At 35.0% G+C, this 26,843-nt stretch overlaps 1 protein-coding gene across 5 annotated transcripts in view; it reads right to left on the bottom strand.

Annotated features, from left to right (window-relative positions):
* The window catches only part of KDM4C (lysine demethylase 4C), a 277,722-nt gene that overhangs the window by 203,522 nt on the left and 47,357 nt on the right, over nt 1-26,843 (bottom strand). For all 5 annotated transcript variants that reach the window (XR_012779017.1, XM_075527201.1, XM_075527204.1 and 2 more), the window contains exons 6-8: nt 24,310-24,359; nt 13,271-13,374; nt 8,193-8,330 (exon numbers count right to left, since the gene is read on the bottom strand). Coding sequence is in view for 4 of the 5 variants with exons in the window: in XM_075527201.1 (XP_075383316.1) it covers nt 8,193-8,330; nt 13,271-13,374; nt 24,310-24,359 (292 nt within the window). In the remaining variant the exon portion in view is untranslated. The remainder of the gene's footprint in view (nt 1-8,192; nt 8,331-13,270; nt 13,375-24,309; nt 24,360-26,843) is intronic.

The raw sequence follows: 26,843 nt of genomic DNA, 5'->3' as shown, positions 1-26,843 counted from the left end.
GGAAGAACACCAGCAGAATGGTTTCTAGTATCCCGAGCCCATCCTTCCTTCTGGTGGCAGCCAATTTACTACAAAATCCATGCAACAGAAGCATACTCACTCTTCCAGCACCAGTCCACCTGGAGGACATTGCTTATCAGCAATACCTAGCACTAGATTTACCTGCTACAACTGTGAAGACATGCACCCTCTGATGGTTCAAACTCAGAGTCAAAATGGCCGCAAAATAATAATAATAAAAAATAATAATAATAGTGGTGGTAGTAGTAGTAGTAGTACTTAGTTGGGGGAGGGCTGGGTTTATGAGAAGAAAGGTTGGGGAGCAGTGGTTTTAAGCAAACTGAACACTAACACTTAAGTCACCTTTTGCCTATCAGGATAGGTCACCTCCCACTGTCAAAATATAAAATTATTCCAGCAAGACTACAGAACTGACTGCCTCTTAGAGTAGCAGAATGCAGTTAATTTTTAGGACAAGTTTTACTTATGCAAATGGTATAAATAAGAGAAAACAATGACAGATGGCTCACTTAGCTTCCTGGGCATGCACTGACACCTGAACCATTTTCTGGTATCCGTGACATCTGCCTGAGCTCTAAATATTACACTGGATTCATGGAGGTTGGTACTCTTCTGGCTAGACAGAGCAAGGCAAAATATCTTAAGCGATCTCAAATGGTGTTGGACAGCGGTGTTTCAACAGCTGATTCAAGCCTAGACGGTCTATTTTGTGAACCTCAAATTTATGAAAATAATTTCTTAGTTCAAATTCTTCTTTCTTGAAGAACCTGGAATGAAAGTAATCTCTCATTACAGGCTATGACATTAACATATGGACAGAAAGGTACCTAGTGACAATAGTTTTTCCTCAGTAAATCGAGGATAATTATAATCTGCATTCTCATGAAAAGTAAGGAAAGACAAACTGTATTGATTTACTCAAAGTTTCATATAAATTATATCTGAAAAGGCAAGTTTATTGTAAATTATTGAATTTTTCTATGAAAAAATTCACCTTGTTTGGTGAAAGCTGCTATAAAACAAAAACTTCTAAACATCCACCAAGTATGCCAACTTGGTACATTTATTACTTTGATAAATGGAACTTCTACATCACTTAGAAAAAAAATTAAAGAAAAATTAGACTCTATTATTTCTACTCACTCACAGTTGCCAGAATGTACTCCAACATTTAAAATCTTGTTTTAAGGAATTCTCCTCTCCTTAGTTATTCAAAACAAAAAAAATCTGATGGTAGTGTTGGTTTAATTTTTATTTAATAAAACAGTACAGCTTGCATAAGAGCCCTGTGCCAGAAACATGCATGCATAACCTTAGTCACACGTACTTGTAGCATCACACAAAAAAAAGCTGGAAAGTACAGATGGAAAAGATCCATGAGAATCCACAATGAACTTCAGAACCACAGAATACACTACTCACAGATAACAACAGTACTTGCACATAGTGTAGCACAGACTCTGAAAACATAAAAACACCATCATATGAAGTTTCAGATTATGAAATTACAACTCGTTGCTCTACAAACATGGGACAGTACAAAAAACCAATAGAACATAATTCTCTTTCGCATTTACAGGTAAAAATACTGGGATTATTACTATTCCCTTCTACTCCTAAAACCATTACAATTCTAAATTCAGGATGTCACAGTACTAGAAATCTAGAAGTGCGCAAGTTACTGCCCACTGGGAGACTGATAATCTCCCCACTACAGCAATAGATTTTAGAGTGGGAAATTTTAATAGGTGCTGTTCTCAGGAAATGCTGAGTTTGTGATGTAAGAACCAAACAGGGGCAGTAGACGATGGCAGTGAGATGGGCAAAAATAAAAGATAAGGAACAGATCAAGATAAAAGAAATAAACATAAAGAAAAAATAAAAGAGAACATTCCAACTATAAAGCTGAGAGTGGCACTATGATTACGAAGTGAAATGTCAAACTGCAGAATGCACAGGATTTGCTCTGAAGTGGTGTACTAACATCAGGACCAGAAATGGAAAGCATGTCAGGTTCTTGAATCCTTGTAAGATTTCATTAGCAGCCACGTCAACGATATAAGGTGGCTAATTATGATTTCCAGCAAGTAAACGCATTAATTTGTACATCTTGAATGATGCTGATATCATTGCAGACTGGTATGAAAAGTATCAACATGCAGTGTTTTAAAAAAAAAAAAGTTTCCTTGACAGCAGTACCTAATTCAAACTAATAAATAAGCTGATATAAGAATCACTCATGAGCTTATGCACATAGCTATTTTTGACATTCAGTACTAAAACACTGCTGTGGGAGTAGCAAGATACTTTTTAAGCCTAGATCTTTAAATCATTCACCCATTTGAAAAAAAAAAAAACGGTAGACAAAAATAATGGTCTACAACTGAGCAGAATTTTTATTTTTAAACAGACAACTAATATTTTATTGTACAAAGCAACCTAAACATAATTCTCATTGAAAAATTATTTACCTCGATAAATTATGAGAGGTGGAAAAGTGCTTTTGTGTGGTAAGGGTAATTTATTCTCTGATAAAATTAGTTAAGTCATACATATTGTCTCTCAATATATATTTCATAATAAATATATTGTTTGGATAGTACAAGCTGGACATGGCTATCCTCAAGACAATGACTCTTTTTTACCCAAACAAATCAGGATACTAAATAACTTTTCTTCCCTTTGAAACAGTCATAACTGCTTGAGGCTGCTGCAGCACAAAAACAAAATATCTTCACAAAGGTCTCGAAACAGTCAAGCTGAAAATCTAAGCCAAAGTTTCATTTAACAGCCTGTCAGTTTTTTGATGTGAAGCTAATGAATGCAGTGGCAAACAAATCCATCAAACCTAACATCAAAACAACTGCACTTCATCCCACCAAAGGGAAAAATACAACCTGCAGGCCAGCACTTTGATCTAACCTATCCACAGAAAACACGTTGCTAAGCAGCTACCACTGAAGAATGCATGAGTAATTACTGACTTAATTTTATGAGAGAGAGCAATAATACTTAAGTAGCCCGAGTTTCAAGTAGAAAAGTTTGGTAGACTTCTCTCTTCAGGTTCTCCATATCAGCTAAACAACAAAAAGCTTTCCAGCACCAACATCTGAAAACAAATCACGTCTTAAAAGGAACTGCAATACAAAAGAATCATTATAATGACTAGTAAAATCACCTAGTGTGACTCTATCCCTGATAGAAGGCAGTAAAATTTACATACATTTATACCGAGTGAAAGTCACCAAGTGGTGCCACAAAACAGACACAGTGAGCAATGAGAGCAGTATTCAGAAATGCCAGTGCTTTTTCTGAAAGCTTTTGAAAGTATGGGTATCAATTTGGGCAAGAGGTGACAAGAGAGTTGTGAGAGACCCTGACACAAGGATTTGGAAAAGCAACAGACAGGGGAATGTGGGGATTTAAACAGTAACAAGAGGAAAATGGAAGGAAAGAAACTAAAATAATCACCACTGCATAAAGAAGAATTACAGAGCCCTGACCAAACCTGCTCACATCACCAATGTCCTGGACATTTCCTACACAGGACCTCCATCTCAACCCAATTCTCTGTTCTGTGAACTACCTTCTCCTATCAAGCTTAGGTGGGACCATGCAGTCCAGAAGCTCTAGACAAGGTCAAAGAATGTGTTTTTTAGGGGGATTCCCTGTAATTAGGAACTGATTTGCCAACATCTGTTTTTCAAACATTTACAAAACAGCAGCAAGGGAAAAAAGGAATTCCAAGAAAGAAAAAAAAAATTGCCTGTACACAAAAGCACGGGATCTTATTCAAAATTTAAATCTGTTTCTGGTTCTCAGTATCAAACTAGAGTGCATAAAGTTCATTGATCCTATCCACTGGAGCTAAAATTTGGACAGGTGAAAATCATGACTGAGAACTCCAGTTTTGGCACCTGTAAGTAAGAGGTCTTGCACTTGTAACCCTTGTATGAGAGCAACATTGGCATTCATTAGAAATAGCAATTACAACAGACAAAAATATAAAATTAATAAACATAGATGATCCACAGATTTTAGGGTGGGGGCAGAGGGTGTCCCGCCCTGCAGCTAATAAACATTAGGAATACAAGATTTTTCTCAGACTAAAGAAGTGTCTTTTATCCAGTTGCTTCAGAAAGTTTTTTATTTTATTAGACATAAAAGAATTATGTGTAAATATTTCTGTTCACCAATTCTAATAACTGAGCATCACCCTTTGTTCAGCACACGTTACCTACTCAGCACAAATCAAAGTAGATACCTACAAAACATACAAGCTAATTGCCACTGGCTCATCTGCTTTACCAACAGTAACAAAATGCACTGGAGTAAGGAAACTCAAAATGCACTTCATGAAGCTACTCATTTCCAGCCTACTCAAATAAATGCACCTCCATTAGGAAAATGACAAAATTCACAGAAGCCTGAAAAAATATCCTATCTGCCCCTATTTAGTACCATTTAATTTTTTTCAAAAATAAATAGCATTCATCAAATGAAAGTTATAGGATGATGATTAAGAATATCTAAAGCTTAGAGTGCCTCTCATCCTCACAGAACATAACAAACACAACTAAAGTACTTGTGAGCTGAGCACTATCTACCTTTGATTCTTTAAGTCCTGCCATTACCGTACATCAGCACTTCACCAACATTCCTCTGCATCACACCCATTTGCCAGGCATCTTCAGGAGAGCATGACTGGTTTGTTCCTTTCACCAGTATCTCCTATTTCTCTTCCCGTGTGTTCTTGCCAGTGGACAAAGACAGCAAAAACTACAGTTTCTCCCCTGGAGCTGGGGGACTTTTAGTATATCTGTTATTTCTTCATTTCTGCTTTTCTTTTTAACCTACTTTTTACTTCTGCTTAATTCCGTTCAACTTAATTTTGTCCAAAAGTGAGAACACAGCTTAAAGCAGCAGCCGAGTTGCAGCAAATAGCACACTGGAGGTGCCACCTGGTATTACTTTTCATGTCACCCCCTGAGTAGAAGCCTTACACAAACTCTAGAAAACAAGCTGGAGGGTACACCACTGCACCAAGGGTTCAACTACTACAGGTAGGTAGGGTACACATAGTGAAACCAAGATCACAAGATTAGCATTTTTAAAGACAGAAAATAATTTTTGGAATTTGCATCCATAGTCTCCACTTAACCAAAGTTTCCAATACTGAGGGTCTAAATGATCTCTGATCTAACATTTGCAGTTGATTTCACAGAATCTTTAACACCATCTCATTTCATGCAGGAAAGCAGTATCGTCACACAGCCTAAATATTTACTATAACTTTAATGGAAATCTTTGCCTGTTTTTTTTTTTCCAAAATTAGTGAAGAATGAATATTGACTGTACTTTAGGATTTTTTCTAAGACAGAAATCCAGCTGTAAGCACTTGGAAACTATTCGGTAAAAATAAAAGTGTTCCTGTAGGAAGACAAATAATCAGTCATCAGTATACAATATTCTCTAAGGAGAATACAGCAACGAACTGACCTAGATATTGCTGCATTTTGCTGACACAGGCAATTTCTGCAGTACAATACAGAGGACCTAGGGGACCCAAAATATTTTTTTCAATTAAAATTCTTGTACATACCCCATACAGAAAGAAAAGATAAGTCAAACACAACATCAGTACTCTGAAGAGTGACAAATGGGAATGCGAGGTTGTGTGGTGGTTTTTTTTCTTTTAAATGAAATTACCAGAGCTGCAAATAAAATTTAGTAAAATAACAGTATTCTTTGGGCACACAGACTTCTTACCTTTTAATTAATACTTTCAGGAAGTTTCCTGAGGTTGTGATAAAACTAATCATAGCTATCCTCATGTTTTTCTAGAGAAACACCATAATCAAGAAACAGAGCACCCAATTTGGAGTAACTCCATAACTTGTGTGTGCTTTCAAAGTGTCTTATAATTACAATTTAAGAATAGATAGCCAGTTATAATACTTTCTCTGTTTGACTTGCTTACCCTATTTATATGGCATAAACAAATATAAGTAAGTATTATGAAGAATTATGTCACCACCTTCCCATTAGTTCTTCTCTTCTTACAGATTTCCATTTTAAAAAATTTTAAAATTCTACTATTAGCACTTCCTAGCATGTTCTTTTTCATTTAAAAAGATAAGAAAAATAAACTTTAATTCTCATTCTTGTGGTAATAAGTAATAAAAAATAAGCAAGTAACATTAAGCACTGACCATTTGTCAAAGAAACTGGAGTTCACATTTGACAATGGTAGATTTCTCTGAAGAGAGACTAGTCATTATTGTTTCAGCTTCCACTTTGAAACTCCCAGACATTTAAATTCAACTGCAGATACCACAGAACTACCTTAATTTCTTATACTATATATGCACAATACTGCTCCTGTGTGCAATAACCATAGAGCACAGAATTTAGTGTCCTAAGATGAAAGTTTTATCCATATGTCAGAGAATTTTGACTAAGTAAAACTGTGTTTAGAGTGTATATGCCAAGACTTCCTAGCTGAAAATTCAGAATTTCAGAAGCATTTTTGGAGTGGTGTAAAGGAATAAAATTTCATTAGCTTTAAAAAATTATCTTCCAACTCTGCTGAGTTTAAATGTGACATTAAGTTTACAGTATAATACAATAACTGAGAGGCACGTTGAAGGCATAAGACATTTAACAGTTTGTACTGGGGCAGCTGCACACCAAATGGTAGACCATTTTTTTAAAACATAAGAAATATGAAGCCTGTACACTGAAAGGGATGTAGCTGCAGGTATCTCTACCTCAGCATTGCTACATCCAAAGATAAAGTTTGCCCTTCTTGAAGTTGAGCTGAATCAATTTTAGAGCTGCAGCACGAATGTGCTTTTAAAATCCTTTTAAAATCCCTTTTAAAATCCAGGACAGTTTTACCTGCCACAGTTAACTCGTATGTCTTCATGCCCATACTCCTCTAAACTTTGTTTCATTGTATTACCCATAGAAATTCCAAACTATCAAATACATAGATTTTTTTTAATTAACTTTATAGTCAACACCTTATCTGTTGGCTATTAAAAACACAGCTTTCCCATTAAAGGTAAAGACCAGCCTGAACGTAACACGTTGCATATTGGTGTTCTCAATATTTTCACTACTGTAAGTATATGCATACAGAGCACATGAAAAAAAAAAATTTGTAAACTTCTTCCCTTTGAAGCATATGCAATCTTATTAACAATAATAATCAATAGTGCCCAGAATCATAAATTTCCACTATTTGAGAACTTTCTCATGATGGTCTTCTAATCCCAAATCTTTAATGAGAGTCCACTATCATTACTTAATTGTTAAACCTGCACATCTGATTTTGCCCTTTATCCCATGTCATCTTATTAGCTAATATATTAAGCAAATCACTATTGAAAGGGGTTCTTTCAATAACGAACAAGTCGATACAGAAAATGCCTCTAACTTAAACATTTTGGGAAGCATACTAACCAAAGCTAATTCTGAGAAAAATCACACAATATTGAAAAATAGTAAAAAAACTTCTGCTGAACAAATTGCACATTTTCTTGATTTTGTATATTTACCACATGCTGTACATGAACAGAAGCAAAAAATGTATGCCACATAACAAAAGTTCAGTCTAAAATATCTTCCATTAAACACACCTCATTTTAAAACCTGAAAATATCTACTCTGAGTTCACAGTTCCTTTATTATCTTGTACAACAAGGTATCTGATGAGATTAAAGACGAGAAAAATTGAAGTTTCTTTAAACTTTGTTTAAAGTTTAATTATTTATGTTTCTTTCCAGGTATCAAAATTCCTCGTTTCAATAAAGTGCTTTCACAAACAGTAGAGCTTAGAGGAGGTTTAAGAGCAGAAGTCAGTTGTCTTCACATTTCTAGCCTCAGTATATGTAGCTTCAACTTAAAAATATCCATAAATAGAACTGGTTTTGATAAACAATATATACATTAAGCTGCAAACAAAACTCACTACTGAGAGGAATACACATTGCTGGAAGTATAATTCCCATTATAAAAACAACAACTATAAATAAAATTTCAATGGCAGTATAAAGTACTACCTGATCTAATAGTTCTCTCTTTCTCATCGGCTTCCATAGATTCTCACAAAGAAATAACCACAGGAAAGATTTCCTTACACATCAATTTTCTGCAATATGACTTACCAACTTTGCTGCTTTTCCATAATCAATCCATCGGATGGTAGCAAAGTTTGTGGACTCTGCACAGTTAAAACCATGGTTAAATCCTGCATGGTATCCATATGGGAAAGTGATCATAAATTCTCCTGCCTCTTGTGTAACCTATAGCATAAAAACAAAAAATAACCCTCAAAGTGAACCACATTACAAAAGCAGTTCTGCTCCTGAAGCAATGAAAACTATATTTGCCTTTCCAACTACCTAGAAAGAATTTTTTTCACCTTGCACACAGTTGCGATGTAATGCAAGCAGAAATAGTAGATATGAGACAACGTTGTTTACTATAAAATACATAGCTACATGTATTGCTTTACAAATTCAGAAAGTCCTTTCAAAAAAGCTAATCTTGGAGCAGAGTTTCACTGGTAATAAAATCTGGAAGTACAGGGAGCTAGAAAAGACAGTGCAAAGAATATATCAATCTTCCTGACTGAGCGGAAGCAGAGACAGGCTGGACCAAAATATCCACAATTATCATCCCTAAATACTAGTACAAATTCATTGTTGAAGAAATTATTCTGTTGACCACCCTGAAGATGTTTCTCTAGAATGGCACTAGAACTTTTCTTGGAAAGACTGGACAGAGATCTTATTCTCACCCTTCTCTCCTGTACTCACCCACTTCAAAAACTACGATTTGAAGACCTGTGACTGAGGGCCTGATTTGCCTTTTAAGTTACTTACTATTGATGATCAAGTATAAAGTAGGAGAAACTCTAAGTTAATGAGCCTTAGCAGTTAAAGAAAACAATGTTGTTCATCCCAAAGGAACACATTTGATACATTTGGATCCCCTCAGGCAGTATCTTTAAATCATTTTGGACAGGAAAGGAGGAAGAAGAATTAACGACATTTGCCCTGCACCAATTCTTAAGCCTTGCAGCTACTAACACCAAGGGGATTCTTGCATTGGAAATGCCGTGCAGAATGTCTCAATGTAAAGCCATTAAAACACCACTTTAGACTTTACATTAAAACAAATTTTAATCTGCCCCTGTCCTTCCTCTCTTTCTCTTTAAGCTCAATTTAAGAGAGCAGAAAGATTCCGGTACTATTGATAACGAGAACTCCAAATACCTAAAGGACAAGGGGCTTGGAAGGAGGTTCTCAAAGAGGAAAAAGCTTGACTACATTTAAGCTCTGACATTGCTTTAGAGAATGGGCAAGGGTAGTTCCAAAGGACTGCTCTGTTCTTTACAAGTACAGTAAAAAGCAACCAAAAGAAAAGTGTGCTGAGGCCACTGACTCAACAAGAAATTATACAAAGCAGAAAAAAAAAAGAAAAAAAAAACCCAACCTAAAAAAACGCTGCCATAGTAATTATATTTTGTATAGCCAAAAAGAAACCAAATTTCCAGTAGTTATAAAAGAATTACCAGATATAAAAGGCTTCTACAGTAAATTACCACAAAAGTGGGGTAAGGTAAACAAATCACTGGTCAGGATATTCTCTTTCCAGAGAGAAATCTCATCTTCCTATACGTGGATGGACTGCTGCTTTCCTCTGGACATGAAGAAAAGGAGAGACAGCACTTCTTGTCAGTCACTAACATTCTCTCCACTCAGAGACAGCTTTAATCTCTTAATGCCAGACCACCAAAGACTGTATCAAGGACAGGCTAGTCAGAGACTAGAAATGGCACACTATCTTCTGAACTATCTGATAAGAGTTAATCAATAAACTAGAAGATTCAGAAGTAAAGAGTTAAAAGAGATTCCCCATACTCTGTTTGATATGCCTTTTTACATGAAACACACATCAGACGGCTGGCCCACTAAAAAGCAAACAGATCCATTTAAATGAAGCAAATAATCTGAGCAATGACTGATGACTGTTCAACAAGATGCATTTGCTGATTACAGGAAAATAAGGAGACTTCTTAGAGATTAAATAGGCTGTTTTCATTGTGTGACAATGCTTTGCATAAGCAATACAGTAAGAGAAACTGGAAGGACAAATATGACTCTTTTTTAGGGAAATACGCTTGTGATTTGAAATCACAAAAAGGGAGAGCTACATTTTAAACAATCACCAAAACTAAAAATCACAACTCCAAACATTTTTCTTATTAACATGTCATGTCTTAAATCTCAGCTTTTTGCTGGCATAGTTGTCATACATTCAATTTCCGCTTTTAGAATCCCCCCTTTCTTCTCCTGCAAAATTCTCATCTTACAGTTTTATGAATTCTTAGTGTGCATTTTTTTTGCTCAATGCAAGAATAAACACACAGGGATTACACTTCAAGATGTATATTTCTGATTGTATTATGGGATGACAGAAAGAGAGGAAAACAAGTAAAATATACTTAGCTAACAAAGCTAAAGAATAAAATTGGATCTTCCATTTTGCATTTGCACTTTGCAAGGTTAATTTTTTCTGGGTTCATATTTAGTATATACATGCAAATGCACATACAGGTGCATATATTATAACTGCTACTGCAGCACTCCAACAATCGCTGTGGGAATGTTTAAGAAAGATTATTCTCAGTGCTAACAATTCCAAAATTTATCTCAATACACCCTCCCACTGCTGACAGTTTAGCAGGTGTTCTATTGCAAGAAGCAGCAGTTCAGCTGCCACCTGGTAGGCATAGGCTGACTTATCAGCATTCAGCACATTTCCACTTCTATCACTTTGAGCCATGAAAGATCACAGCCTGGTTCTCTCTATTCACTTTCTCACTGAATCCCATTAATTACAATTACACTTGGGTACAGCCTGCTTCCTCCCAAGACTAGGTGACAGAACGAAACTTAAATATTTAACTATTTCTAGCACTGTTTTTTTTTTTTTAAATTAGAATACAGGAATAATCAAGACACTGAAATAATAACATCAACTCCCTTACCCACCTCAAATGTGTGGTACTGAAAACAAATACGCAGGCATTCTGCAATATGCTACTTTAAACACCAGCCACTGAAAATTATACTGTTCAGAGTAATGTTCTGTAAATCCAAAACTATAAATCTAGTCATAAAACCTTCCAGTTTGGAAGGTTTCATCTGACATTTCATGATAAAGCACAAGGCTACAAAGGAAATCGGTATTTACCTATATATTACAACAACTGAACTCAGCAACTACATTTCCATACGATAATATATCATTCAGAAAACAAACTACTTCTTATATGAGTAATTTATTCAAAAAAGCTTGTTTTCCAAGTATCATTCTAAATGCCTACATTTCTTCAATTTTATACATAGGTTGATTTAAGCATGAAAAGTGAAGTGATATTCCAAAAGGCATACAACAAATCAGTGGCTTCATCCCACCTGTGCTGGAAACAGTGTTGATAACACGGGGATGTTTTAGTTACTGCTGAGCAGTGCTGACACAGAGTCAAGGCCTTTTCTGCTTCCCACCCCACCAGTGAGTAGGCTGGGGGTGCACAAGGAGTTGGGAGGGGACACGGCTGGGACAGCTGACCCCAGCTGACCAAAGGGCTATTCCATACCATATGGCGTCATGCTCAGCATAAAAAGCTGGGGGAAGACGAAGGAAGGGGGACACATTCAGAGTGATGGCGTTTGTCTGCCCAAGTAACTGTTACACATGATGGAGCCCTGCTTTCCCGGAGATGGCTGAACGCCTGCCCGCTGATGTTTTGCTTTGCTTGTGTGCACAGCTTTTGCTTTCCCTATTAAACTGTCTTTATTTCAACACAGGAGTTTTCTCACTTTTACTCTTCCAATTCTCTCCTCCATCCCACCCGGGGGGAGTGAGCAAGCGGCTGTGTGGGGCTTAGCTGCCTACTGGGTTTAAACCACAATACTACTATACATGAAAACATTCACTTAAATATTATTTGTGTTACAAAAATATCAACTAAAGCAGATAGAAAGTACTGCATTATCCTATATTCTAGGCCAGGAAACATGATAAGCTACGTTTGTATCCACAGGTCCACATCATATCAATAAATAAACACCCCATACCCTAAAACAGAAACCACAATAATAAACAAGTAGTGTGGCAAGGACAGTTTACAGGACTATATTGCAGCGGGAATATAGTGAGGAAAAAGTATATATTGCCTGGTTCTTCTGAACACCTTAAAACAGTCTGCGCACTGGGAATCCAAGAATCATAACCCCTTAATAATCAAAACGCTTTTGAAAACTCAGTATAACGTAAACAGATGTTCAGGCAGGGGACTTTCTGAATCAAGCTCTACTCTTCTGAGTAGCCTTACAAAGCTCTTGAATTTAGAAATTTAGAATTTGCAAAGTGTTCAGAATATAGAAGACATACACTTAAAGAAAAAGCAATGCAGTAGAAACTTTTTCATTAGCTGGCACCTATAGGAAGTTCAAAGTGGAAAACAATAAGGTAGAAAATCTTGTAGGAAAGAAGAAGAAACTGAATACTTCAGATGTTTTTGAAAGCAGCTATGTATTATACTCATCCACAAAGAAGAAAGACAGTTATTCTTCCCACTTTCTGTATACAATGTTCTTATCAAACGTCCAGTCTGCTACTACCTAGCAGCACAAAATAATCATTCACTCTTTTTCTAGTATGTTACAACTTTTAAAATATATTTTAAATTAAATAACAGTTCTTTTGGTTTTATTCCACCTGAAACTTTTTAGATCACAATACTGATAAAGTTACATTTAACTGCATCAGAAAAACAGAATACAGACATTAAAAAATGAAACATTTATTTTAAAATATTAGGTATGCAGGTTAAATTAATATAGCTAGTTAATAAGTGTTTCAGTCAAGCTGCAAGCTTGTATTATAAAATAAAATAGAAATAAAAAATATTGGTAATGTCTTAAAAATTGCAGAAACTTTTAGGATAAAGATTATGATGGCTACAAGTGTTTTCTGCTAGAAAATTCCAAGCTAAACCTGTAAAAGTCCTAATACTACAAGCATTTGTTTTCATCTTTTCATGGAGTCAGTGCCTAAAAAAAAAATAAAAATAATAATTTTGCCTCACCTTTACTATAAACAATCCTTATAGTAAACACAATCTAATGCGATGCATGAATGCACAGTTTAAAAATAAACACTAATGTACCTTGTCAAAAGGAATTCCATACTTTTTCAATATTGATGGAGAAATCAGAGTCATCTTGTGGCGAAGAAAAGCATCACATCCTTGAGAGCTGCTTGGGAAGAACCCTAATAAGGCAAGATAAGCAAAATTAGGTATCTTTTAATTAAAACAAGTAGGAAATGTTTGTAATATTTTACAATACATAATACTGTTTCAACTTCTTTTAGAATTTTTTACCATGTCATTGCTAGGTTCGGAGAGATTTGTATAAAAATCAAATGCACTTCCTAAGTTTTTCAACTGATTTTCAGGGGGAGAGGCTGCAGGGGTTTGGGGTTTTTTTGTTTCGTTTTTTGTTTGTTTGTTAAGAAGTGAAATAATTTAAAATAAATTTGGACCTGTAAATTTAGGCATACTTTTCTTACCCTTTACAGAAATCTTTTATGTTTAGGGTTTTTTTACATTACCGTTCATTTCTGCAACTCCTGCACACATGAAAATCAACTGTAGTATATAAATTCAGAAGGATTCCACAAGGACTAGGTTTACCTAGCACTTCCAGACCATCTATACAGCAAACAAACAACAACTTTCTATCTAGAAAAGGCTAGAAAGTATGGCTCCTTTCACAGAGAAATCTGGTACAACTAAAACATGTTGTAAATTACAACTAAACATTTCTTCTTTATATCTTGTCTTGATTTCTGTGAACAAAGATTGTTTTCCATGTTTCAGCTTTCATGATTATTTACGTACCACTCCACAAACCCTCCTTAGTTCATTAAATAATTATATAATCCAGTTGATAAAAACATGGAGATAAATGAATGAGGGGAAAAGTGAAAAATTAAAGACGAAGTTTCAGTGTTATTAAACTCTAGTATCTGACCCTCTAACCAGGATGTGAATGGCACCTCAGCTACAGTTCAAATGAGCTACCCAATCTTTCCTTCCCAGGTTCTTTTCCCTTCAACCTAACTATATTATGGTAAGAAACCACTATGTTACAAGGAAAAAGGGAGGGGATGAGAAGGAGAAAGAGGGGAAAAGTTTCCAGAACATCGCTAGTTTAGCCCTTCCTGACCTCCTTTCAGACTCCATTCTACGAAGAAGGTAACACTCTCAAAAACTGAAAACACAATTCCTACAAGCAATAAAACAAAGGAAAAGAAAGGCATAGTAGTTAACAAAAGCAAGAGGCTCCTGAAAACATCAGATTGAAAAATGGAAGGAATATAGTGAGAGCCATCTAACCACCTACTACTGTCTCTGCATACTTGCTCTCAATCCCTCTTCCACTTAAGTACAGGTGTATTACTTGCTCTGAGATGAACAGGTGTCTTTTGTTGCAGCCAAGAGGAATACTTTTGACTGTTATAATGCAACATCACAGAAATCTCACAAAGTTACAGCACTAACATCAGCAGAACCAGGTTGACAAAGGGGAACAATTTACTCACTAATCAGCAAAGATGAGAAAGTTTATCATCTTTATTATTACAAAAATAAAAATTATTATTATTAATCTTTACAGTCTTTTTAGTGTTTGTACCAGACCATTAGCAAGAATCACCATGAGATGTACTATGGGTAACTGCAATCCATACATTTAGCAGTCCTGCATAATATTAATTTGATACATTAAAATTACATATTATGCAGGACTGCTAAATGTATGGATTGAATGTATTGAAAGTATTGAATGTATTGAAAGTAATCCCTTTCTGTGAAGTTCAACTTTATTTATTTATTTATTTTTGTTTCTTCTGTGGAGTATATTTTTCAATGTTACCAAGACTTCTTAACATCAACAGTTTACTGTCTTGTATGTCATATATTCTCAAGTGATCTCAGAGATTTCGCAAAGATTGGCAGGCTATTGCTAAAAGAAAAAGTAATTGTTTTAAAAATTTCTTAATTTTCAGGAAACAGAACTGAGGCATAAAGGAGTTCACTATCCCTAACAGTTCCATAGAAAACATACCAAGCAAACAAGAAATTGAAACCAGGAGTGCTGGCTCCCTGTTCTAGACTCTAAGAGTAAGTTCTCACTGCTAGGTATACAGTTTCATCACAGTCCTCTCTTAAAACATATAGGAGGAAAATATGAATTCTAAGTTTTTAAACCAGTGTAGTATGAATTAGCCTGACTCTACTGTAAAACAAAAAGTCTACGATAATGACATAAGGTAAAAAAAGATACTCCAAAATTATTTTCATTTGTATTATAAACCTAGATAAAATTCATATGGTAAGAAAATCCAAATGTAAAGCCATTTAAAAATGATTACTTTTTTTCTGGGTACAAGGAAAACATACATAATCCTATTCTGTTATGCAGGAGAACTACCTGAGAAACATGGACAGAAACTGAAATGAAGCAAACAGTATTAGGGGGGAAAAAAAAGTATATTTTACCAATTATCTTGCATAGCTACTTGATACTGGAGAAGATACAATGCCAGCTCTTCATGATGAAAACCTCTCCTTAATGATGGTATTAATACTGATTCAGAAAAAATACTTTTGATTCCTTTATGCATAAAATATTTTATGCCTGAAGGACACAAAAGATCTTTGAGAGAGATCCATATTGATAGATTATCTAGGATTATCCAAGGTGTAAATGTTTGTCCACAATGAATATATTAACCAAGAACACCACTCAATTATTCTCCAAACTGAATTGTAACTGTTTTGCAGGAAAAGCCTAGTAATTGTGTGAAAGCCGTAAGAATAAGTCACCCAAGATAAATACAGGAAAAAAAATAACAAAAATTACTAGACAAATTATATAAAAACATTGCTTCGTGGACACAAAATTAGCCACAGGACATTTAACTAGTAAAATGGCTTTCTGTCATCTCTCTACTGTGTTTGCAGAGTTGTTGTATCCCCCTCATGTAAATGTTAGTTTTTCATTCACAGAAGCAGTGAATTCTTGGAGCAACACGCTCACTACTTGATTATTAAAAAAAAAGAATCACTTTAAATCAATTAACCATCTAAATATTTTTAATGACTTGAGGAAAAAAAGATGAAATCTCAACAATTTGCCATAATATATAGCCTCCTCTGTAACGTCAGATTTAAGTTCTTCTCTCCGATGAGTCTTATATTTATGTCCCTTAACCATGCTACAATTCTAGAACAATTTTAAGGTGATCACATTATAATTGTTATATTCTTTGTACATTCTTTTCTAGCACACTCCCCAGTCCTGGGAGAACAAATTTTTTCTAACTTCTCAGTTATAAGGTTAAGCAGCACTTAAACAGCAATGGTGTAATGTACACTGGTGTTGATCAATGTGCTAGGAACTCTGCTAAGATGCCCTGAGATCAAATTTTATTGAAATTTATCATGCTTTCTTTTTTGTCCCCATCAACAGGCACAGAATTTTTACTCTCTTTTGGAACTGCAAATAATGTTATAAAGTACCTTTCAAAACGTAGTACTAGGTACAGTTTTATCATACATGTTTGGCTTCACTGACTAAAAGACAGTTAAAAGAAACTAGCCCACAATTAGTGGGATCCAGCACATAAATTTCAACTATTTTGGTACAATTAATGCCTATAACATAATGGTAACAATCATAACTTGGAACCTACAGCTTATGAGCTTCAAGAAATCTCAGTCCTGAGCAGCATAATAATAGAAATATACTGGAACATACTGTGAAAAAAGTGATTGAAAGTGATACTTGAGACTGAAGAAATAGCTGGCATGAAAAGTAGCAAAAACCTTAATTTCTAAAAGCAGGGAGAGTTTGACTGATTTGTTTTCCCTGCGAAAACAATTTTGTACCAAATTCTGCTATTGCAATATGCTTAATTAGCTCAACACATGATGATAAAAACAAACGATGGGCAGATACCCAAAACTTAAGTTGTACCACTACAGCTCCAAGAGATCAGAAACAGTTCTGACAACGCCAACCAGAGGGCAAGCTTGTTCCTGAATTCTAAGAAACCTGCAAACAGCACAGAACAGCAGAACACAACCTGCTCAAAATCCATTAAGAGAAATTTACAGGAGAACATTTGCTGCGGTTACAGAGCCCTCACACTGAAATCAAAGTGCAGCCTACACGTTCTGTACCACTATAAAAAAATCTTTTGACTCTGTCAAAGTCTACACTTACACACACTCAAATTTTCCAGTCTCATTCACGTCATTTTCTCAAAAGCACTCCCCTTCAATGAACAAGGGAAGAAAGGAAGGTAGTATTTCCTCATTACTGTTTATCAGAAGGTATTTTGTTCTGCCCAAGCTAAAGGTAAGGTCACACAAGCTTTTCTTTCAGGAAAGAAAATCCCTGTGGGAGAATTGGTTAGCAGATGTAAAAAATACCTAATAGCACACTGAATAGAGGACATTGCATCAGAAACATCACAAGACCCTTACAAATACATTAAATGCAGGCCAATTCAAGACATACCTGAAACACACCAGAACCATTCTCAAATACCAAGCTGATGTTAAAATTACCAATTTACAGGATTACCCGTTAATCCTAGATATTTAGTGAAATCCCACATCCAAAAGAAAAAATACTGAAACCTATCTAAGATGTAACTACCATTCAAGTTCTGTAGTACATTCATGCTTTTATGAGACCCATGAAATCTTAATTTAATCCATTCACACTAATCCATTAACTCTAAATCAGTCCTACAAAAGCAGGTATTTTGTGGGAATTTGCATGCAAACCCCGTTTCTCAGATGGTCTCTTGAGATGCAGCAGACCTCTTCTACACCTCTTCTCAATACTTATATTTAGCCATCTGTACCACACTTACCTCTTGGAAATGATTACACAGAACACAAAATGACAATTCAGAACAATTACTTCACAGGAGCCAATGAGCAATAATCAAAGATCAGGGTAAACCAGAATTAGGTTGCTCACTGATTTACATCCATGAGAAAAAGACCGTCCAGTTGAAAATTCTCCAATCCATGATTTAAAGAAACACTGACATTCACAACACCTAGAGCAGAATTAGAACAGGCTAAAAGGTAAGTATGTGATTTAACGCTTGGTGGCCAAATGTTTGGGTATAAGCACATGAACTACAGGTAGAGTACATTTATCCACCAAACTGAAAGTCCCGCTCAGGCTTTTTGAAAACCTTATCTAGTTAACACAAGCAACAATAGCAAAGAATATGTGAAAGCATAGGCTTCAGATGGTGTTAACAACCAAAAATATGCTGTCAGAAGACTCTACATACATATTCTGACAGACAATACAGCCCAAAATAAGATAATCTTACACAAGATAACCAATGTTATTTGTACTAACAAAATAAAACCACTTATTGAGTTACAGTCGTATCACTGGGCTGGTGAAGACACACGCTTTGTCAATGCTATTCCACCTCATTTCCATACAGTTTCTAGTTTTATGGATCCATACTCTAGATACAAGTCAAAGCCTTCTCATCTTTGGGGGAAGCTCAGAGCACTGGGCACTAAGCAGATTCCTAGCTGTGTCTGGGGAAGACATGATTCCCACACACAGGACACTGCTGCACGGAGAGTCTTTAAAGCATGTATGAAATGGCTCAGGGATAAAGAACATTTTAAAATAAGTTCAACTCTATAAATTATTGAGGGACAGTGACCATTGCTATCTGGAAGGCTCATTTTTTTTTCACTCTGAGAGTATAATTCCTACATATCACACACAGCTCATATCAGATGACCACATCACATCACAGCTATCACTCATGCACACTGAAGGGGATTGGGTTCCATTCCCTGGTTGATTACCATTTTCAAGATATTTGGAATGCTTATCTATGGCACTAAGGATGTGTCCATACTGTTTTCAGTTAAACTGTTCAGCTACAATCATACATGGACACATTACAATACTGTTCCCAAAAGAGTAATTCTATAACTCCATTGACTTGAACAGAGCTATTGGCTATATATTGCCTTGTATGATCAAGGATATCACAATTTGGCCCACAATAAAGTCATTATTTAAGCACACACACATAAAATCATATTCTTAGGGAACTTTCAAATCAAATTCTGACCAGTCAATGAATGAGGCTAGATTTCCTACCTTTTTCTACACTTCCATACTCAAGTCTTCACCTGAAATTTTACAGTAAATGTACTGCATTTCTAGTTTATTGATATTAATTGAAAATATAAATATAAAAATACAAAACTTACAACATGAGAAAGAGAACACCCTAAATTGCAAATATCTTTAATGCAATTTAACTTTAATGTAATTAAAAATAATCCAAATTAATGCAAATTAAGCTCAAAGTTACAGTAATTTTTTACTTAAGTAGATCTTCATTTAAAGGACTTAGAACATACAAAATATTAATCATAATTCACTGATCAGTACTCTTGGAACACAGGCAGAGATGAAAGGGGGACTGAGTTTTCTAGTCATTTTATTTTTAGATTTTACTCTGGTAAGTATAAATACAAACTTTATATAATATATTTAAATTAATTTGCAGTGATTTGAACTAATTTGATTTAACTTTCTGTATGGCACATAAAAGAAATTAGGAGGATGAGTTTGCATGACAACAATCCTCACAGAGCAGCAGTGGCAATTTGTATGCTGTACAAAGCACAGAGTACAAAAGTCGCAAAAGAAGCAAGTGCTGTGAAATATGAGTGTTGTTATGCCCAGATGAATACATTACAGCCTTAAGTTTCTTCTCTCTTAGATGCGACTTTCCTAACTTGACTCATATAAGTATCAATTGAGACAAAGTTCAATTCTTCAGCTGCTCAAGTTTTCAGATTCGAGACCCTTAGAAGTTATGCAAGTTCTACATCATTACATTTCAACAACTATTTATACTTGTTTTCATACATAACAGGTAATGACTTCTGCATGAAATTAATTAATTAATACTATACACCATACAAAGCTTTTTGTAACACCCCTACATAATTACAATATATTAAACTTTACTTTGTTTCTTCTTTAACATAATTGAACACCACAGATAGATGTAATCTCCTCTCTAAAACAGTTTCTGCAATTAAATGATCTATTAAAAGTTCTTGAAAATGCTTCAAACTGTTATTTCTGATCTGCCACTCTGCTTCTATTCTCTTTATTTTCTAATCCATTTTGTGAAACAAAAAATCCTTAAGAATACCATGGTATTACAGATTAACATAACTACAAGTATAAAACTTGCAGTTAACAGCTCACTTGAGATTTTTATTACATTTATGTCTACATAAAATTGAAAAAACCCTACATAAATGAGAAAGCAGCTGAAGGGCAAAATCAAAGTGTTGTCTTTATTAGATGCAAGTCTAATGTCTTTCAGATAAAGTATTTGTAGGTGCCACAGTCAATCCAGATTTCAATAGAAAGCAAAAATGAAAGCATTCATGCACAAAAGGCATGTGTGGTAATTGTGATGTGCAGACAAGATGATGGAAAATATTCTAGCCTTCCTCTAATTTATGTATCTACTGCTGCCTTGGCTTAGACAACCTGTCACAATTAAGGCCTTATTTTATTATTTTAATTATTTAGGAGCATTCAGTTCATTTGGTAGGCATCTGGTCATCAGGGCTAACCTTGAATAAACTACTTCTTTTTTTTTTCAGATGTTGCACTCATGCAAAAATATGATTAAAAATATTTCAGTACACATGTAATTAAGTATGAAGCTCTCATTTACACTATATTTTATTAATGTTTACTATTAAGTGACTTGCAGCCATGCATCTTACTTTAAATTTTCACCTTTTTAAGATATCTTACTGTAAAACTCAGACTGTATTTTAGCAGGCAGCAGTTGCAAAGTAGAAGATCACAGAGGTCTTAACCTCCACAGCATAGAAATAATCAGTAGTGGTAATTAAAAAAAAAAAAAAAAAAATTGAATGTGTAAGTCAAATTGAGCATTAAGTCCATCACCTTTATTCTTAAGAACTACAGCATCATCTTCTACATTCCATTCTAAGCTATAGCTGGACCAAAAATATCATGAAAACAACCTACTCACAGCAAAACATCACAGAAGACATTAAAGTCAGATACTAAAAACTTAGGAAATGTCAGAGAGGGTTGTCTGTGAAATTAACTCACCTATCTTATATTGCTGTTACAATAAAAATCTCTGTATGAGTACGTAGTTTTTCTACAGAAATCCAGTTTCAATATAATGGAATAAACAACTATTTGAAATTTTATCTTCACTGTTCAGTATCTGATTCTACATTTTATTTGCTATTTCCTATTCAAAACACGGTTTTGAAATAAAAATAATTAAATTTTGATCATACACACGATTCATCAGGAAAAGTAGTTTTCCATTCACCAACAGATCTTTATAACTTGTACTAACATATAATTAAGAGCAGAAGTAGGCAACTTACTTCCATGCAGATGTGCACAGACCAAGGCTGAGTGACATGCATGGGCAACTTCTTTAAATATAGTGATCAGTAAGGATCAAGGAACTGGGTTCCTGTTCCCAGCTGTAGAAAAGCACATATGCATATGCCAGTGTACCTGAAGCCAGATCCCTTTCTGTCCTACCTTCTTCCAGCAGTTCTGGGCCTAATAACTGTTACACTGGGTGAAACTGAAGTCATGAGTCCCATTTAGCCTATTGTCCAATTCTGACTCTGGCATTCAGACATTAAGACACTGTTCCCCCAGTATATCCTATTGGCTTCTGACAAACAGTGGGTTTGGAGATTTCCACTTCTCCTCATGCTTTATGTCCCATTCCTCTTACTGTATTAAGCCACCATTATCAGCAATAAGAGGCCTGAGTACCTTCAGGCCACAGTTTTCTAACATAATACTCTTAAACTATAGAAGCTTACACTAAGTGACTTCAAAAGCTCCCATGTAGCAAAGCACATATCTCCAAAAATTATCTACTTCCTGAATTTGTATAGGTTACTCTCGTATCTGGGGAAATTAGGGTACGTCAAAGAAAAATCTGAAGGTTTTTTTTACCCTGCAGCAAACAATGCCATGCCTCAATGCCACTTAATTTTTAGAAATTACTGAAAAAGTGTTGCTGAAACTGCTCATTCTCTTCCCTTACTCTCAAAAAAAAAAAAGTTTTGATACACAGTCATTACAGAACATTTAAACCTGAATAGATTTAAAACACTGCACAGCTATAATCAATCAATATGAAATCTATAATAAATGCCAGAGCAGCCACACTACATCAAATGAAAAGACTATCTACCCACAGATATTGTTCCCAGCAAATGTCCAAAGTGGAGGTAGAGAAGTGCTTAAATACAGCATGAAATCTTTGCTTCCTCTGAGTAATCTAGTAACAGCAAGTTGCTGCTCCAAGACTTCCAAAGCCAGATGCAGTCTCTATGCTCTTTTAACAGATTTCTTTGCCAGTGTTGTCCAATCTTCCCCTGAATCCATACAAAATTTTAGAATCCACCATGGACAATGAGGAGTTCATACTATGAAAGAAAACATCTCCTTCTGTTTGTTTCGAACCTGCTAAGACTCTTCATTCACAGTCTCTAGCTGTACTGGAAGACACAGTGAACAATCACTCTTTAGTCACCTTTTCCATGCCAGTCATCACAGGTCTTTATCATACCCCCTTCCTTTTCTGTGACACTCTTTCATATTGGAAAGTTAGAGATTACTAACAATTACTAAAACAAAAAGGCAAATTTTTCACCAGTCCTAGTGTGCCTCTCTGAGCCTTTTCCAATTCTCTATTCCTTTTACTCCTTGCTCCTGTAAATCAAAAATAATTATTGAATGATCCTATCGTGAGTCAGTGTCACTTGCCCAGTCTACAACATGTATCAACTTGTTTACCAGTGAAAAACAAAAGCTTCAAGGTATACATATGAAGAGTTCTACACTTTGCAAGTTGGAAAAATAATCTGGAAAGCAAAAAAAATGAGTGGCAACTTGCTCAACTGAAACTATGAGAAAATTTAGGAATAGTAAATGTAATTATCCAGGTTGAAACCTGTCTTTCTGACATAAGTTTTTAAGACTGCAAGTTCACAGGTCTTTACTTTCACATCTCAGTGATACATGCCATCTTACTGTTCTCAGCAATAGTTTAAAAATAGCTCGGAAAAAGAGTCATGCATCTATATGCACATTAAATGGATATGAAAAGAAAATGTACGATTTTGTACAAATGTAGAATTTAGTCCTGAAACATGGTATCTAATTATCAACTTTCAATAGCATTCCTTATATAATATGGTTAATAGCAGGCTATAAAACATGGGCTGCCAGGCCAAGAAACAGGCGTAATTATTCCCGTGTTCATAAGTTGCATTCTTAATCTAGAAACAAAAAGAGAGGTGTAGTGTTATTGAAAATAAAAAAAATTACTGTGTGAGAAGAATTTTCCTACAGACTACTGATTTTTATCCCTTAGATCTCAACGTTACAACAATATCCTCTGCTCCTTCTCAACAGACGTTCCTCACACCTCTGCAGGGCAAAAGCTAGTACATGCTTTGGCTAAAGTGGATTTATACGCCTGCTCACTGGCCAGCAGGCTGCTGCCAAATATGATTTAGAGTTGGTACATTTTGTCTGCTTCCCCCTTCCCACAGGTACTAACCAGGTTTCCATCCTCTACCCAGCCATTAACTTCCATGAAACTTCTGGAGATTTGGCTGTCTTCAGTATTTCTATCTTTGTACCAAATTTGGCTAAGAAGTTAAGATGCAAAAGTTGCTGATGAAAAGAAGCTATGACAAGAGAAAGCAAGGGCACAGAGGAGACAAAGATACTAGCAATGAAAATCTAATGAACAACAAAATACTAAGCATCATTTTCATAAGCTTCACCAAGCTAAAAATGCCAGTACAAGATACAGTTCTAAGAGAAAAAAAAAAAGATTTTGTTTCTTAAGAATTCCTCAGAGTACTAAAAAGTGTTCCTTGTTTGCAGTCATACCACAGATAAAAGTCACACAACATTAAGTAATAAAACACAGTAGGTAAGTCAAGGACAATGTTTTTCACTTTGCTGAAGGTTTGTCCTTCAGACATCTTACATATGGAAATATTGAAAATATTACCTTGAGCTAGTCTTTCAAGCCGTTTTCCATGCTCTGGAGGAATAGCATACCTACAATTCACATAAAGAAAAGGATGAAATGCTTAAAGACAAAATTACTACACAAGCCATGATTCACGTATAACAAATATCTAAAAATACAGAAGCCAAAAAGATTAAAGACTGAAAAATTATACAGGAAAAATATACCAATTTCTGAGGAAAAAATACAAAGGGGTTTTTTTGAGAAAACATTTTGGCTTATTTCTAGTTTCAAGATTATAATATGTAGCTCAAGAATGTTATAGTCATTATGTAAAATCATGCATATTGGCAATATTTGATACAATTACCCCACTCCAGTTAAAAAAGACACATATACTTTCATTTTCCAAATGAAACAAAAACACATAAAATAAGTCTAATTTATACAGGTTTAATTTCTTTCAATTTTACTGTGCTTCACAAGACACAAGAGTTCAACAGAAAAATATGAGCATTAAACATCTATATAGCCAATAGCTATTTTCCTATAGCCAATGCTGTGGAATAAAAGGGTTACTTGTCTTTGTAAAACCATTACAAGAGTAAAAAAATTATTTAAGAAATACACTTTCTTTAAATTAAAGGATTGTACTTATCTTGGAATCACTGTTCTTACAAAAAATTATTTTTTAAAGATTCCATATGCTATCTGCAACAAGTCAGTAATATAAAAGAAGTGGAATTAACCTCATGTTATTTTGAGTGTTTATTACAGCTAAAATAATTGAAGATTATTGAAAAGCTGTAATTTCATTCTGCTTTTCTGAACACTTTGTTATTCACATATTTATTGCACTTCATAGATATACTCTATGTACTAATTAGGCTTTATTATTGACTTTAACTGCTTCAATATGTGATATAAGCCTATTGGCTTTTGTTTCAGTTTAACGTTGCAACAGCATTGGATTGATTCTTCTCTATAAAAAATATGGTTCAGAAAAGGAGAAAATGCATATTCAGCTGTACAACATAGTCCAAATTCACATTTTCGAACTAAGTCAACACACAGCTTTTTTCTTTTACTACACTGTAAACACAGGTTTCATTCATCTCCCCTGAAAACTCACTCAGAAAAACAAGTGAAGGACCCTAGGCCCCTCATTTTGCACAAGAAATAAACATGACCCTACCTCAAGCTCTCATTTGCACACACAGAGTTTTACTCTATTACAACTGAAACTGCTGCATAGAAGCAAGACACTTCCACCACAGAAGTCAGTGCTCTAAGTTGAACTGTAGCAAAACCCATGCCTACTGACAACCCACTCCAAATGGTATTAAACAAAGAGACTTTCAGCTTGACTCTGCTCAGTGCTTGCAGTTTTAATAAGAATTTCACTGTCTTACAAAAATGGATTTTGTTTCTCTCTGTTTGTACTTCCAAACTGTTTGTGCTTGTTCTCCACTCTGTGTAACACATGCATTAGTGTATACATAGTAGTCTAAACTATACGTTTGCATCTTTCACACCCCAGCAGAGACAAATGCTACATATGCCATTATCTACTGTAATGTATGTCATTAAATACACAACTCCATAAAGTAAAACATGAACAGACAGTGTCTATGTCTAACAAAAAACTCAAACTAGAGACTTGACTTTGCTTTACCTGTCCCTAATTGGACTTGTATTTTGCCTAAAAAGTTACTCTTCCAAAAGTACGTTACTACATTTTTGTGATAATATGCAGTCACATGCTTCCATTTGTACATGTAATCATGTAAGTACTTATCAATATTACAAAAATGCAAAACTGGACAACTGAGCTCTCAATAAGTCTCTCAGATAAGACGGGACATGATTTAACTGGGCCATAGCTATTTCTTTAGCTAATCTAAAATTATGAAGCAATAATTCATTCAACGCAAGTTGGTGCTTTTCATTGTCTTCATTTGGGGTCTGTGGTATCAATCCTTTACTTCTTCCCACTGTTGCCATTGCTCTTTTCTCACAGCTAAGAAAAGGACCAAGGAAAGGAAACCATCTTTGTAGTTTCAGACACCAGGAGCCCCAAAGTCACTCTCCAGGCCCTTCAAGGTTGGTTCCTATCACAATTTATTAGAAAACTGAGCTTTTTTAACATATATGCACCTGCCTTGGCTACCAGTCAAATTACAATGACATGAATCTTACTGGATCCTTGGTCTACTGTACAGAACATTAAACAAAAAAACTCCTAAACTCAGATCACTAAGTCAGAGAAAAAAGTATTCACTCTTAGTCTCAATAGTTAGCTCATATGAGAACTTCAACAGTGTTAAAAGCTTTTAGAAAAATATTTTTCATCATCTTGTGTCCAGCTTCCTTTTAGCTACATTACCAAACAGCCACTAATGTTTGTTTGACTTCTCATATCTTAAGGCCAAGCCAGCCCTCTTTAAAAGTAAATGCAATGGACATTAAATGCTAAAATCACTAAGAGGCAAAAAGAACGTTTCTTGGATAACAAGCAAAGAAACAGATAAAAAGGGAAATGTTGATGCTAATTACATTTTAATTTTATTAGT

The sequence above is a fragment of the Mycteria americana genome, chromosome Z, assembly GCF_035582795.1.
Source record: "Mycteria americana isolate JAX WOST 10 ecotype Jacksonville Zoo and Gardens chromosome Z, USCA_MyAme_1.0, whole genome shotgun sequence".
In the NCBI taxonomy this organism is placed as follows: domain Eukaryota; kingdom Metazoa; phylum Chordata; class Aves; order Ciconiiformes; family Ciconiidae; genus Mycteria; species Mycteria americana.
This window is presented reverse-complemented; position numbering and strand designations above follow the sequence as displayed.